This window comes from Alexandromys fortis, unplaced genomic scaffold (genome assembly GCF_014885135.2).
Source record: "Alexandromys fortis isolate MF-2015 unplaced genomic scaffold, M_Fortis_MF-2015_v1.1 scaffold_8_9099976_23576923, whole genome shotgun sequence".
In the NCBI taxonomy this organism is placed as follows: domain Eukaryota; kingdom Metazoa; phylum Chordata; class Mammalia; order Rodentia; family Cricetidae; genus Alexandromys; species Alexandromys fortis.
In genome coordinates this window covers 8,733,396-8,750,847 of record NW_026067899.1, presented here as the reverse complement: position 1 = coordinate 8,750,847, position 17,452 = coordinate 8,733,396, and the positions used below count along the sequence as shown (strand labels likewise).

The 17,452-nt window shown below is 37.0% G+C and overlaps 1 protein-coding gene across 3 annotated transcripts in view; it reads right to left on the bottom strand.

Moving 5' to 3' along the window:
* The window catches only part of Kcnh7 (potassium voltage-gated channel subfamily H member 7), a 407,046-nt gene that overhangs the window by 132,344 nt on the left and 257,250 nt on the right, over window positions 1-17,452 (bottom strand). For all 3 annotated transcript variants that reach the window (XM_050123184.1, XM_050123194.1, XM_050123203.1), the window contains exon 3: window positions 6,576-6,731. In XM_050123184.1, the coding sequence (XP_049979141.1) occupies window positions 6,576-6,731 (156 nt within the window). The remainder of the gene's footprint in view (window positions 1-6,575; window positions 6,732-17,452) is intronic.

The window sequence follows — 17,452 nt, the reverse complement described above, 5'->3', positions numbered from 1 at the left end:
CTAGTTAGGGGAAATGGGAGAAAATCTGAAAAGGAAAGAGTATCTCAAATATATATTTATTGAGATATATATTTATTTATAAATATATATTTATTATATATATATAGTCAATCAATAGCTTGATGAACTAATTTTTCTGAAATTGAATAAAACTTAATTAGAGCTTGTAGCTTATTGGAAAAATCCCTAAATTATAGTGTAAACTCAATATATCCTGAACTTTTGACAGTAAGTGATGTAGGTTTAAATTGAGACTCAAAACATTTTATATTGATTAAGGCATAAAAATGTTATTAATGAGATTTGTTTGGTGAGAGAAATGTTAGAGAAACTTTTATAGTAGGTCAAACGAGATAAAAAAATATATGCATTAATTTTCTGTTTGGATATTACCTTAGTTTGTTTTCCTGTTGCTATGACAAAAGGCCCTGAGAAAAGTGAGTTGAGGATGAGAAGGTTCATTCTGGCCCACTGCTCAAGGGTGCAGTCTTACATGGGTGATCCATAGTCAGAAAGTAGACAGCACGGGGCGCACGTGCTTATTGATTTTCTCCTTGTAGGTAGTATAGATCCCATTCCAGGGAATGGTGCCACCCACGGTGGTCAGGTCCTCTCACCTCAGTGAACCTAATCTAGATAATAGAGGGACAGCAAGCCCCAGACATGCCTAAGGCTTATCTCCTAAAGGACTTTGATTCATAGCAAATAGAAAATTGAGATTAACTATCACAATCAAGAATTTTGTTCAATTTAGGTTTCCCCATTGTCCTCAAGAAAGTCTTAGCAAACTCTATCATTTCCATTTTTAAGAATATTTTATATAAAGTAGCAATAAAATACTGAGTTTGTATTGTATTAATATTTACATTAATTAGTTAAATGGATCCATTGTATAGTATTTACTAATTTAATTTGATAGTTGTACCCATTAATAATAACACTTCCTTATGAACATGTTTCGGTTAGGGGGACATAAGTCATCATTTTTCTCTGGTCTTGTAACTCTCACTAATAATATTGTGAAAAAATTACTTTTTTCCTGAATAATATGCTTACTTTTCTTGTGTTGGGTTCGATGTTCTAAAGCTAATATTTTTACTGAGATTGTTTATTATTCCATTCAGCACACAACAAGTTTTCCCTTTTATAGTTTCTGTTTTCTATAGTTCATTTAATATTCTTTTCCTTAGTCATCTTAATTTAATAGTTAAAAATATGCAATTGTGTCATTTTCTTTGCTCAGGTTGGTGACATTTTTGGGAGACAAGTAGTTTACAGAAAGATGTATCTTTAATAAATAATAAATGGGCAATCTTCACCTTTTGTCCCTCTCTTTCATTTTTTCTCTCAGAGGTATACATACCATATTTTCATAAGAGATTAAACGTTGACTAGAGAAAAATATCAGGTTTAAAGTATTTATCATACACACACACACACACACACACACACACACACATAAAATCAGTGTAACCAAACTTTATTTATGACCCACAAGCTTTCAACTGGATTGTAGACTTTAAAGCAATATATCTGTTAAGCGTTAGCATTGTAACAGTGCAAGACAGTGCAAAGGTTCTACCTTCTTGTGTTCTTGCTGCAGCCATTTTAGGTTTAACTAGAATTTGATCTCCTTGATGGAGAATCCCAAGGGAATTTATTCAACTCTATTCTAGGAACTTGAGGTAAAGATGCCCCAGCTAACTTACCTGGCTTCTGATAAACTGCCTGCTTGTGCAAACCTCCACCTCTAGCTAACTGCTTATCATAGCTTCTGTTAAACTGCTTGCTAAAGCAAAACCTCTCCCTGCAGTTGCTGCCGCTGAGCAAGATACCATGATAGAGTTTGCCTTTAAAAGTTCCTTGCTCTAAATACTCAGAGGTACGCTTAAGTCCTGAATATCTGTGTATATTCCCAGCAGGTTGGAATGAAGACTTTCAATTGGCTATAATCTGTGTTTCCGTGGACATCTCTGGTTGACTTTCCATAACAATATGTTTTTCCAAAGAAATGTATTAAAATTTCACCTTCTCTCTCCTTCTTCCTCCCTCCCTTCCTCCATTCTTCTTTCTTTTTCTCCCTCCATCCTTCCCTCACTCTTTTCCTCCATCTCTTCTCCCTATTCCTTCACCCCCCCCTTTTGTATTTTTTCTGGCTCTCTACCAAAAGATGTTGGAAAGAGCCAAAGCCACTATTTTGTACTGACAGTAAAATTTTATGCTCAAAGAAATAAATCAGTACATTTTGTCAGAGATGAGACACAATGTGAAATGTTATCAAGCAACATTTGGGTCTTTTAAACTTTTCTGCTTGATTTAACAATCAATTCTTCAAATTTTGACACAAAGCTAAGCCACGAGACTGGCTGTAAATAATAAGACTTTGAAAAGCCATGGGAACAATTGTATCTGCATATTTTTTACTCTCTCCGGTGATTTCCTGTGTGAGTGACAGATACACCATGGGGGAGCCACACATATTCACAAATTAAGGAATGGAATCTCTACTGGCCTTGTCAGGACTTTCCCATGAGATGCCAGTCTAACTAAATTCCAAATGCCATAGAGTGTGTTCATATTCTGGGAGCATGCGTGTCGATTTCTTTCTCTTTAGGAAACCAAGGTATCAATTCAACATTTGTATTTCAGTTTTAAATGAATGAATTATCCTTTTTTTTTTCTAAATTCCATCCTCTGCTAGGGTGTGGGCACACTGTTTATTTCTTACTTTCATTAAGATGAAGGGCCACACCAGACACTATCACATGGGTAAAATGAAGCAATTGAGAAGATGGTTAAGAAAATAAACTAGGCATTCCCTCTGTGGACAAACAAATATTTACAGATATTTATAAATATTCACAGATGTTCAAGGCAGAGAGAGGCAGATGCCACTGAGGTTCACTCTCATAGACCATCCTGTAGTGACTGAACTTGACAAGAAGAGAACATACCAAAATTGAAGTGGGTATCACTTCAAAGCTTCAATGTTTGTGACCAGAATTTTTTTATAGTAATTTAATTTTGTTTCATAACAAAATTATGTTTCATATTTTGTAAGATTTATAAATTACAGATTTCTCAAGAAATTTCTTCAAATGTATTTTTCAGAGGGAAAATTCAGGATATTGTCATTATATTACATTAATATATTTGTCCCACCTTTGCTTTAGGAGAAATTTAATTTCTACTGCCATTTAGGCTTGGCACATGAAGTAACTGATGCTATAAAAAATGTTTAAAATTTTTGATTTAGTATTAAACCTAGGTATATGTTTACAGGGAGGAACCTGCGACTCATGGGCGGTAAACATCATGCAGACAAGGGTAATGAGAAAAACACCCATACAAAAACACAACCTGCCATAAAGCATAAAGTTGTTTTTGTGTTTTGTGTGTGTGAAATCTAAAAAAAAAAATCATTATATGGTTGTTAAAGCTTGAACTTTGTAGATAACAGTTTTGTGTTTCAATGTCAAAAGGTTGCACATGTGATGAAGGCTTATCTAGAAAACTGCACACATGTGAACGTTGACTTAAGTTTCACCCCCAAAAATCCATGTGAAAAAGCTGGATAAGAGAGCTCGGGAAATGGCTTTGGGAATAAAGGGTTTACTGTGTACTCCTGATCCTAGAACCCATGTGAGAAACATGTGGGCATGGTAGCCACAGTAGTCTTAACAATCAAGAGACAGAGACAAAAGATCTGTAATGTAAACTGGCTAGTATAGCCAGAACTGATGAACTCCAAGTTTACTGAGTGAAAAAATATAAAGAGGAAAGTGATTGGGGAAGACACGTGATATGAACTTTGGGTTCTCACATGTACATATACGTCTGGATCTGGACGTGGACCCACACACATCCACCAATACACATAAACACATACAAACATACACACACAATGATAAGGCTTCAGTAAACACAAAACTGGCTGCAGTAGTGCTTGCCTAGAATCTCAGCACCAGGGAGGTAGACAGGAGACTCTCCAGTCTATTTGAATCAGTAAGATCCAGGTCTAGTGGGAGACCTGATCTCAAAATAGGGTAGAGGGACACAGAAAACATTATCAATGTCAGCCTCTGGCTTCTGTTTATAAGTATATACCACTTCAAGATTTGGACATGTTAGGCAGCATATGCTTTGGGAACATATTTTTTATTTCATATATGTTGTTATTTGATATACATAAAGTATAGGAGTTTTAAATTTCTGTTATTAACATTTTTGTGATGTTTTCCAATGTCCATTAGAAATACCAGATATATAAAGACCAGTTTTCATATGAATCTTCTCTCAACCAAATAAATCAATAGGAAGATGTCAAATCAAAGAATCCGTAATGTGGGCACACAGCATTGTTACAAGAATAGCATCAGGCTTCTATTTCATCTACACCTAGAAATGTTCACCTAGAACTAGAACAGCAGAATTTGCTGAGGAGAGCACAGGTTGGATCAGAGAACAGAGCCATAAAAGCCATGTAAGGAAAGAGGAGGCACTAATCTTGGAATTATGAACTGTACTCTGAAGAGTACCCTTGCAGATGAGTGTGCACACTGGAGAAGAAATAGGAAGTGTGAGGTGAAAATGGCCCGATGGCTAGTTATGTAAGATCCCAGATCCCAAACCACTAGTATGGTCAAGGAGACTAGCATTAGACTCCTTGTCAGCAACACTTAATGGAAGAAAAGTATGGAGAGTCTGTTGGAGTCACAGGCCAATGCAAATGCAAGATAATATACAATTTTGTTATTATCTACCAATGCTGGCCTTCAAGCATTGAGGCTATAGAAGAACCCTGTTTTTATTTGTCACTTCTCTACTGCTATGGTGAAAAACCATGACCAAGACAACTTATAGAAGGAATAGTTTATTCAGGCTCATGGTTCTCAAGGGATAAGAGTTTGCCATGGTGGAGAAGAAACAGACATGGCAGCTGGAGTAGCAAGCTTAAATCTTAATAAACCACAGGTACAAAGCAGAGACATTAACCTAGAAATGACCTGAGATTTTAAACTCTAAAGCTCACCCTCCATGACTTACATAATCCAGTGTATCCATACCCCTAAGTTTACCCAAATACTATTACCAACTGGGGACTAAGTATTCACATGCCTGAGACTAGGGTGGACAGTTTCCATTCAAACCACTACCCTGTTGAATAAGAAAGTGTTCTAAAACACTTTGCAAGAATTAGTTTAATTTAGTATGTTATGTTGGAGAAACTGAGGAGATCTGTGTGAATACTGATTCTGTTTTATTAGAAATTTAAAACAAAAGTGAACAATATAAAAATGCTCCAAAAATGATAGACTGGACAATGACATCAAAAAAGGTGCAGGGGTTGGGGAAGAAAAATCATAAGACAGACTAAGTTTGTTGACAAGATATAAAAATCTAATTATACAATCCAAACTAAAAAGTCAAGTAGCATACTATTAATGATATTTAACAACACAATGACAAGTTCAAAGTAATATATTATTGACTAAATTTGTATGGTGGGAAGGTCAGAAAAAGACCTTTGAGCTAATTTTCTTCTCCCTCAACGTAAGGAATCAAAATTCACTGTATGATGAGGATGAATGAAGGACCTAATCTATAAAGTCAACAAATTGTATAATTGCAAATAAATGGCATCTCGTAAACTATTAGAAAAGTAGTTATGTTGCCACATATAAGAAGAAAGACATGCAGACTGAAACAGCCAAACACTAACACAATTAGATGGAATAGATCAACACGGAATGCTATCACTGTGAAAAAACAATCAATTTTGTCAATAAACATGCATTTCCACTGGAACTGTAATCAAATAAAAGGGAAGCACAACTTCTTAGTGAGCATCAAGAAACAAGTGCCAAATGGATGGAATGACACAACCAAAACAAATCTTAAATGTAGTTTAAAATGTGGCAACAGAAGAGAAAAAGATTCATGTGTCATAGATTAAGGGACAGGAGACTGAGTTGAAAAAAATCAGTAAAGGAAGTGAACCGAATATCCTCTAACAATGTGAACTGCTTTATTTTACCAATATAAAGTTATTTATATAAAGCATCTTTTATGAGTTTATTGGCCCATTATTTTAAGTTAACTGAAATAAAATTATTTTTAATTTATAAGCTAAAAGCTTATTAAGCATTACAATTTTTTTGTTTACCTCATGTGAAGTATTATTACTAATACCTAATATTTGAAAACAGCCTAAGTGATTTTCATTGTTCAGTAAAGTATTAGTGGACTATTAATTGGTGACTAGCGTGGTGGAGTACACCTTGAATCTCAGTACTGTGGAAGCAGATGCAGTCAGTTTGGGGCCAACCTAGCCTACATACTAAGTTCAGAGGCCATTTAAAAATACATAGTATGACCCTGTCCAGAAGAAAAAAAAAACAAAGGCATTAGCATCATGGAATACCTGAGATACATGTCAAAAATTCTGTAGGGTAGCATCGGCTATGGCTATCTGAAATAAAGTAGCAATATTTTCTATGTGGGAACTGACTCATGCAAATGCCTACAGCAGCCGCAGAGTATTCGCACTTTATGGACATGGGCCTTGTACTTACGGTTTACAGATTTGACTGGTAAGATTGGGTTTACCCTCTCTGGGGAGGCAGCACTGTCTTCATCTGTCACATACTCAAAATTAATGATGAACATCATAGCCACACCCTCTTGGTTCTTCACTGGGATTATGTGAGTGTTACAAATGAAAGTGGAGCCTAAGGGGAGGAAAAAAAAAACGATTGTTAGATCAAACATATACCTTCTCTGTGAATTATCAGTAATAACACAATTGAAATGTATTCCTATAAAAACTTGTCTTAAATGACCATGGACAATCAATAAAATAATTTAATTTTCCCATAATTTATTGCATATGTATTTACTTTATAGATACACATGAAAAGTTTAGAGTGTAATTTAGTTACTATATTGTGGAAAAACACAGTATCAAATCCTATCAGCTCTTACCAATAACTTTAACAACTAGTATAGAAAAGTATTTTTAAGATTCTAGAAAACACATTCATTCATGCCCTACATATTTGTATTAAGTCTATGTCTATGAGAAATATACTTGTATAAAGAGTGAAGAGATATTCCTTTTATATCACCATGATTTTGAAATTAAAATTATATCTTTTTTCTTAGTTTCCTAGACCCAATCAATTACTATACATCTTAGATGTGCTGCAATAAATGAGAAAAATGCAAGCATCCAAATGACAATATTTTATTTGGTTTTAATTGTTTAGAACATAGGAAATTATCTATATTATTGTATTATTGTTTTCTGTATTGCCATTAGTTACCTCTGTGAATCCATCAACACAATATTTGCCATTCATGATCTATGAAATACAGTTGAGAAGCTGAGTTTCTTTAAAGAACTTGCCTTCTGTCTGATTTCTTGGTACTGACAACTAGTAATCCTCAAACAGTTCCTTTCTGGTGTGGGAGGTCTTTCTGTCTATGTGTTGCTTTTGTTGGTTAATGAATAAAGAACTGCTTTAAGCCTATGACAGGGAAGAACTGAACTAGGCTGTATGCTGGGAGAAAGAAGGGCAGAGTCAGAGAGAAGCCATGGAGCCACCGCCAGATACAGACCATGCTAAAACTTTGCCTGTAAGCCACTGCCATGTGGTGATACACAGATTAATAGAAATTGGTTAAATTAATATGTAAGAGTTAGCCAATAAGAAGCCAGAGCTAATGGGTCAAGCAGTGATTTAGTTAATACAATTTCTGTGTGATTATTTTGGGGTTGAGCAGCCAGGAACCAACAAGCGGCCTCCTTGCTATACCCTTCAATCCCTATCTTCTGAGGATTTGTTCTACTCAGTAAAAGTGAGATTAAACTTTAGAACTATGCATTTGTTTCAGCCAAATGTAAATGCAAAATCTTCAGAAAGCAATCTTGATCTCTCAGATAGTAACGTATATTATGATTATTCTTGCTTTTTTAAATATTAACCCAAGAATTATGTTTCAGTGATAAAATAGGGAGGGGTGTATGAAGGCAAGGTGATGAGAGATTTTGATGAATTGTGAGAAAATGATAGCCATCTGGAAAGAAGGGACAAAGGTGCTGGCAGATAGCAGAAGGTTTGAACCAAGAACCCCAGCATCTTCAAGAACCACAGAATTGCTGACATTCTGAAGAGGCATTCCAAATTCTGTTGCAAGCAAAACCAGGAGTGAATAAAGCCATTTCCTTCCTACAGAGTCCCGTATCATGGCTCATACTATCAGATTTGAGAATGGAAGCTGCTTCTGATACCGCTGTAGGTGGAGGATGCAGAGCTTTGAGGAATGTGCGGCCAGACAGGTATTTGTCATGTGGTAAATTGTTTCAGTGGGCTCTAATTTCTACAGAACAGAGTTACAAGTACCCATTTAGAGCACTTACTCTTTGTATCTTAGAGATACCAAAGTCTTAGTTACAATTTAGATTTATAAATACTGATATCCTTCCATATTTGAACTGGAATAGACCCTAACAAAATATCAAATGGAAGAGACCCTAAGAAAATGTCAAATATAGATCAGTAGCCCACACTGCACAGATGCTAAAAAACAAAACCATGCTTTAAGAATGATTTGTTGCAATCCAGCCTTCAGCTGTATCTTCAATTCATCTAATAAAATAGTTAGCTAGAGCTCTTGTCAAGTTTCCATGGTAACAAACAGGCCAACTTTAGTAAACACAAAATAAGCAATTTAAGAGTGCTCCATTAGAACTAAATATAGACGTGCCATGGGCCAGGCATCACAATGCAAACTGGTTAAACAGAATCTGAAGAGACGTGAGAAACAGCCATCATGCACTTTCCTAACGAGTCAAAATACATATCGATTTTACCACTTAAAATGGCATTTCCTACACCATTTAGAATATAATTGTGAATTCACAGATTTGTTATTCAGCAGTTTGAAATCTTTCAACATTCGAGGTATACTGCTGATTGTGAAGCAGAAACATAAACTAGGTCTATGAGAAAAATCAATAAATAAAAGATGCAAGGATGAGGATCTAATAGGCTTGTAATAGAACAGAGCTGTTTTGTATTGACTAATAAAAGGAAAACCATGCCCTTCCATACAAATGCTTGAAATTTACTGATGAGTACTGAAAAGCACATAATCACTGTGTTCCAGGAAAACAGTTCAATGCCTGTATATCAGCTCCACATCTCATTGCATATGTATAATTAATATGAGATTTATTGCTTACCACTATTGCTTCCTACATGCTTCCATTAAATAATATATCCTTTCTACAGTCAACTGAAGACTCACACTTACATGCTTTCCAGTTTTAGTTTGGGGAGTTGACATATCCATCAATCTTGTGTAGCCTCTGGAAGGCACACAGTGAAAGGGGAGACACAGAATACCGAGGAGGAGCATATATGGAATGCGTTTTAGCTTGCATAATCCTGCAACCTCCAAGCACTGTTGAGTTACTGCTTCTGTAAAGCAACATACCTGTCAGAGTCATCATTCTGTGATTGTTAATATTTTCCCCCCAAATGAAGTGGTAGAAGCAAAAGGAACAGAAATATAATCTGTGAAGCACTACTTTAACAATGAAGAAAAGAAAGACTCATTCAATGATATTTAAATAGCATTAAATCAAGAAAGAGTTTAAACCTTGTTAAAGTGCATCATGTATTCAAATGAAATTAATAGTGTTTGTTAAGAGGCAGAATATTTACAATAACATTATCCATTATTTATACAGTTACGCATGCAATTATGCTGGTTAGACTTTGGTTCATTTCCATATTTTTGTTTCCTGCGTGAAAACCTTTCCAAAGTGGAAAAGGCTATTTGTCAGAAATCGTGTTATTTTAATAATTTTTTCAGAATTTAAAACTTTTAAACTCTTGGTATTAGTCAAGAAAAGTACAGTCCTTTGAATAATACAACAATTACCTCTTTATTCATAAGCCAGTGGCTTATACTCAGCTGTATTATGAAATGCAATGAAAGGACATGATTTTTCTGCACAAACTTCTTTGAAAGTATTTTTTTTTTTTGTCTGTAATGTGTACTCACAGGGCATTTTGTACATACAAGTAACATCAGGGAAGCCCGAGTAACTATACCAACATGGTGACTACAAAGTCTGGGGTGTGGAGGGTAGGTCAAGGGAGATACAAAATGGCACACCAACTGAGAACTTCTCTCTGCTGGAAAAGTGCTGGGGCATTTCATGCACAGATTGCTTCATTTGATTTAAAACTATCATTCTCATGTGCATGCAAGCAATAGCTTGCTGAGCAGGCTAGGATGGGAGCAAAGAAAGCACTGTGGAAAACATGGTCAGAAAACTGGCGTGAGTATAATAGTTCATACCAGGGTCGTGTAGGTGAAAGTTCTTAGGTGGAGTTCAACATGTGTTGAGCTAGAAGAATGACTTACTATTTCTTAAACTGAAACAGGGTGAGGCAAGAAGTGGTCTTGAAGATGTTGTATATCCATAGGTGTTTGAATATGGTAACTCTGAAATTGCTTGGATATCTAAGTGGAGAAGATAAACGCAAGGCACAGCAGTAAAGTTGGGTTTAGGTATTAGTCTAAACCAGAGTTATGAATTTGGAAGTCATTGGGGGTAGATAGGTATAGAGAAAGTTTGTAGCCCTTTTCCAGAGGCACTTCAGAGTCAGAGGAGAGATGAGCGTGACCCCATAATGATCATGAAGGAACACACAGTGAAGTGGGAGTGGAATCTAGACTGTGGGCCATCAGGGCTTCAGAGCCAACATTAATCCCTCTTGCTAATAGGCATCATGAGACATTAGCAAACATGCAATTCTTTAAGAAATATTTCATAGAACTGTGGCCATGAAGCTGTTTGGATGCATTCAAGAATGAATAAACTGCATGAATTACATCTGACAACAGAAGATTCTTTCGAACTGTTCTACTAATGGATGAACTCCACACAGTTCTAGCACAGGTCTGTAGCTAGAAAAGATATTAAATCTATATTTTCTTGCTAGAAAAAAAATGTTGTATGTTTCTACATTTCTACAAAGTACATTGAATTGTTTTAAAATAATGCTATCCAAATTTGTTCACATTAGGCTATTTAAAGTTACTTAAACTCAAGAAAGGTCTAATTCTATTTTGAGGTATTTTTTTCTTATTTTTGCCTTGTTCAGTGTTTACTGATTTCCTCTGCACATGGCACCTACACAAAACATGGCAGCTCCTCTTGTTGGAGAGTGCTTGCTTTGCAGCTGGAATGTGTGTCTCTGAGACCCTGTCCCATTCTTTTATTTTCCGAGCAACCTGCTAGCTCTACTAAATGGCTCAGCTCAGTTCATACTTTCCTTATCTGAATCCTGTAAATAATTATTATTTTTGTCTATCCTCGTTCTTGGAATTAAATGAATGAATATCTGTGCAGCCAGGGATTAGGATAGAATTCTTTATACCATGCTAACATGATGTTCTAATAGGTCAAGTCTATTCTCATTTGGTTTCTGTTGCTGTGATAAACAGCATGACCAAAAACAACTTGGGAAGAAGAGATTTTATTTTAGCTTACACTTGCATGTCACAGTCCATCACAGAGGGGAGCCAGGGAATAATTCAAGCAGGAACATGAAGCAGGGACCGAATAAAGAGGAGTCCCTAGCAGAATGCTGTTTACTGGCTTGCTTCCAGAATCATTTTCAGCTACCTCCTTACATCACACAGCACATGCTGTTCAGCAATCACACCCTGCCTAGAGAGGCCTGGGTCCTTCTCCCTTAATTAGCAACAAAGATAATATCTTACAGTCATTACCCATAGGGCATAATGGAAAGGGCAAAGTTTTTAAACTGAGTTTTTTTTCTTCCCCGGCTTCTCAGTTTGTAGCTAGTTGGAAAAACCTAAACAGTACATCAAGAACCATGATGAGATTAAGCTCCAATTCTTTACCAATTTACAAAGCCATCCAACTGTTATTCCAAGGACATAAAGCACCTGGAGTAGGGGAAGAGAGTGATAGAAAGGACTGAGGAAGAGATTTAGTAGGGAAAGCTGACAGTGAGCATCCCATCTCAGGAACTTTACATCTAGGTCCTCTATAAAATATAAATTGTGGGTTGAGGACCCTTGAAATGTACTCTCTAATGAAAGGTAATTCTTAAATTGAAGTAGAGGCTGGTGTTTGAAAGAGAATGAAATGTACAGTAGCCAGGTTGTGGCCATGGGGCCCCAATTCTGCAGTAATAGAGGGCAAAGAGTTTACAACATTTCTCCTTCCACAGAGCCAGTCACACCATGGCTGAGTAACTGACAGGACAGTGGTGTGGGTGATGTCTACTCACATGAACCTATGCATTGGACTAAGAACTTCATGGAGCTAGGGATGAGTGGACTCCAGAGGAAAAGGAAGGAGGCAAGTCCTTTGACAATAAGGACTATCTGAATTGGGAGGAAAACATGCAGGAAAAGGCAGCTAAATGTAGGTAAGGTCAACATAGCCTCTGAACAGCACATCCTTCTGTCTGGGAAAGGCCATGTCAACTCTGAACATATGCTAATCCCACAGAAGGCCACCAAGCCAGCCAAGTGACAACTGCTGTCCTATTCAACCTTTCCTCCCACTCACTTTATACTCCAAGGGGAGCAAATAGAAACCAGCTTACTGGGAGCTACTCAAGCATACTGCTGACTGTTTAATGCAGGTCAGATGTTGTATCTTTAGATCTGTTTGTACAATAAAAAGTCAACAGAAGTCCAACGGCTGAAAGCTATCCATAAAACGACATGCCTGTCAAACCCCCACCCAAATAGCACTTGATTATCCCCTGTGAGTAAAGTTCATGAGATGATGACAGACAAAATAAACAGCATTTTCATCACATTGCAAACTTCACAGTATACAACAGTTTCTGGGCACACAGAGAACACTGAGAAGCAAAATTCAATAATGTGAGCTATTATCTTTGCCTATTGTTGCCGGATCTTCAGAGGGCAAGTGTGATAGCTATTTTTAGCTGTCAACTTGGCTGCATCTGGAATTAACTAAAACCCAAGTGTCTGGGTCCAATTGTGAGAGAATTTTCCTAAGTGATTTGAAGCGTGAAGATCCACCTTTAATCTAGGCCATCTTTTCTCCCGGCAACCTATCTAACGGGCATCGAAGTGGGAAGCTCTTGTTCTTTGCCTGCATGCCTTAGCAAGTCCATTTCTTCACTAACCTCTTTCTTTGGGATTCCAGCATATACTGAAGACTAGCTGAGACATCCAGCTTCGTGGACTGAACAACTACTAGATTACTGGATCCTTGGACTTTTCACTGGTAGACAGTCATTGCTAGACTATCTGGACCACATATAGTCACTCTAAAAAAATCTAATAATACATATAGGTATTGCTAGAGATATATAGTTTTGCTAGTCTAGAGAACCCTGACTATTACCTCAAGGTAACTGCTCAGACTCTGTATGCATTTTTTTCTAACCTTCTACCATTCTTAGAGTTGGAATCACAATGTTTATCTTTGGGACACCAAATAGAGAATATTCTTTTCTGGACTAATCAATTTAGCAAATGCTTGGGATCTTTTATTCCTTTCTCTCTAGTAGACTGGAAGGCCTTTGAAGATTAAACAATGTCATTAAAGGCTGGTTCTAGAATAAAAATAAAACACAGCAATCTCTAGGGAAGGAAAAGGCCTCATCTAAAAGGCAGGGCTGTTAATTTTGAATAAAAAGACGTGTTAGAAAATCAAAGGGGAATGGTCTTCCCACATGAGAAGAAAGCATCTGGTCACTAATGACTGATGGTAGAATTAGGTAGAAAAACGTGAAAACAAATGGAATTGTGCTTGACTTTCTGTATGTAACCCTCATTTTCCTTCTTTCACTGAGATTGTTTCACTGCTCTCTCCTGGCATGTCCACTCAAAGGTGAAAGAATATAGGTGTTTCCATTTCAAAAAGGAGACTTGTGAAAATCACTAATTTCTTATTGAACTGAGAATGACTTAATTAATTATCGCCATCTGGGGAATTTTTAAAAATCTTGAAAGTTAAAGCAACCTAATCGACAGCTCTCATGCAGCCTCCATGAGAAGAAATGTTTGGTTTTGTCGTCAGGACATTTCAGACATCCCCAAATCCATTTTGAACTCTTTTCAAATATCAATGTCCCCACTGTACAAGTTGTGACCCCCCCCAAAAAAAGGGTCATGTGTTGAAGTACTGGAACAGAACTAGAAGAAATTAATATTTGGAGAGTTTATGTGATGTCATTTGGTCTCCCATATATCAATATTTTGTTCATCCCTATCTATGATCCATTTCAGAATTCAATACATCTGAAGAAGAAAAGAGCAATGCTGTGTCTCACTCCCAGACACACCTCAGCACACCATGGGAGTGCCATAAATATTTGTTGAGTTGATAGTTGCTCCTCCTCCTTCTTCCTGATGGTGAGATAGTCCACATAAAGTTGTCCACAGAAGAGGACTCATGAGTGGGACAATGGAGCATTAGTGACCAAGTGGGCAGTAGCCTGTAGCTTTAAGACAGGATCTGGAGTCAACAGACACTAGATATCTGCTTCTGAACCTGCTACACTATTGAGCTTTTCTTCTGCCTTCTTTCTCTGTGGGGTGAGAAGCATGCCGTATCATCGCAAAGAAAATGGCCAGTGAGGACCATGGGTAGGAGAAAGTTAAAGATTTTTACTCAGTGGGAAAGACCTTGCTGAAGAAAGCACATTTTAGTAAAGAAGAAAGGAAATAAGTGACCATTAAGGAGAAAAGTCAGAGAAAGGTCGACAACACATATAGGGGCCCCACTGTAGACGGAACTGTGTCTCTTCAGAATCTATGTGTTGTACTGAGGCAATGGTGTGACTGTTTGGAGCTAGTCCTTTCAAGGAGTAAAATACGGTTATAAGTGGAATTCTAGTTCAGTGAACTCCCTAATAAATACAGAGATAATAAATGGCATAGGAGAATATTTAAGTACATAATAAAGGGTAACCCTTTGCAACCTCTAACTGCCAGCTTTGTGACCAGTAAGGAGGAAGATTCTATTATGTAAGTACAGATCTGTGCTATTTTGGCAGCATGTATAGAATAACCTCAACCTGGGGAAGCCAGGGAGATGACAGTGTGGCTGAAACATATGAAGATGGGGTGCATTGTAATGACTTGGGTCGACAGTGTGAACCCACTGTGCGAATTGAGAGGGAAAATGATGACTCTGGAATAATACTGTAATAAAGGCATGGCCGTGAGAAGTTTTTGACATTTTACTCTAAGTGCACAGCGTATTTTAATCACAGTGACCTCCTCTTTCTATTTTCATGTCTTCTTTCTATTTTTCTTTTGGGGACTCTGTAAGTTTAATTAAGGTTGCTTACAGAATCAGGAAGGAGTAAAGGGTTATTGTGCTTATTAAGTCTACACGGACTCACCGCACACTAGAATAATGTTATTACCTGGAAAAGATGAAGGAGGGTTGTGGGAGATCCTGTCTTGGTGTTTTAGAAATTTTGTCTGTTGGCGTTGAGGAAGTGACAAGCTGTTCTGAGGAGGGGAGCATCTCATGAAGCAATTCTTCACTGTACAGAGGACCTCAACACGGCCTGCTGTAGCTATTAGTGAGGCCACAGAGCAAACATAAGTTCAAAGATGTAGGAGCTATATATTTGATTAAAGAGACAGAGGGACATTTAGAAAGGCCATTAAATAATTCTTACCCAACATCATAGCAGCGAAAATAAATGAAGCAGTCAGTTCAAGTGAGCCCATACAGTATGTTTGCTCTGATGGATTGAGTCTGACTCAACTGCTGTGGGAGGTATGGAGCTATCAGTAGACCGGTGGTCATTTTTCTTATTTTCCCAATCACCTTGCTAACTCTCAGAGAGCGTGCTGAAAACAAACAGGAGGGACTCACATGAGTTAATAAAAATATGCCTTTTGTAGGTGCATTTTAAATAAAAATGCACCCAAGAAGTCAGTGTGTCTAGTGATACCTTTGTTTTAAGAAAAGCTGTTTAACATAATAAATATATTCGTTTCCCCAACATAATTAAATGGGTGCAATCATGAGCAAATACAGATGGTCTCTGTCCCTACTGGAGTAACGAGGAACTACAATTGTCTTTTCAAACTTTTCTAAATAAATATTCCCTATTCATTGCCCGCCAGCTTTAAAAAAATCATGGAAAATTTGTCTATGTTATATAAGCTTGCTTATATAACATTCATGTTCTGCTATGTGATAAGTGTCTCATGTATCAGAAAAATAATGTGTGTTTAATTATGGCTTCTTTAAGTAATTTTAAATACTCAAAATGACAGGGTTGTATGATTTTTGACATTGTAGCTCTGTCTAGATGTAGAACTATCATTTATCCGACTCTTGTCATTTGACAAAGGACCTTACACAGGTCTATTAATAAATGCCTCCAAGAATTGCACTGCCCAATCCGTAAAGAGGGCAATGAAAGAGACAGTGGAATACGCACAATGTTATTGGTTAGACAAAATGAGATCACGCCTTCAAAGCACTCAGCAAGGAGTTGGCATATAAGAAGCGAAATATAGAGGAACTCTTTTGTTATTAACTGACACAGAGAAGTAATTTTCTCTGTTGAAAACAGGAGAGAAGCATCTTCCAAAGGTTGATTGGTGCATTGGAGACATTTGTTTCCTAAGGGATTTCAGATACGAACTCATCAACCCAATCCCTTAGCTTTGCTGAGCAGGTGCATTAGAGAGCTATTAGATGAGGGTGCTGACTTCCCGGAAGATGGACCTTCCATCAGCTAATGTCCAAGGCAGGGCCCTTTCACTTTGTAGTGATGAGATCCTGCTTTAGTTCTTAGATTCTTCCTGTCTTTGTAAATCGTCCCTGAATGCACACAATCTATTAGGTGACTACGAGAACATATGTTTAACATTTTGATATGCAACAGCAATGTGTGAATTATTTTGAATTTTTAGAGACACTTGGTTAACACATGAAAGCACATTTTAAGTAGGATGCTCATGTTAACCTCTAATATTTATTGTGTTCCAGACACTGTACTGATGGATTTGAAAGCTTCCATATCATTACTGGCTCAGGAAAACATAATAACAGACAATGCTGCCATTTGCCATCATCCCAAATATGAAGGCAGATATGTGTATCATTTTCTTCTCTTGTGATATTGGGACACTTTGTCCCTTATGACAACTTGGGCAAAATGCTGTTCACCTGAGTTCTTTGTTATAGTAAGACTCCGAATTCCAAGATTTTCAAATCAGGTATACACAAAAAAGATTTTTATCTTTTGTAGCACTTTGCTGAAAATTAAACTCTCTCATGCCTTTTCTCAGGCTTTCATGTTTCTACAATGTCCTTGGATTAGATAGATTAGGTTCCAAGCCTTTTCTCTTGGAAGTCAAATGGTTCTGCCTTGGGGCCTTT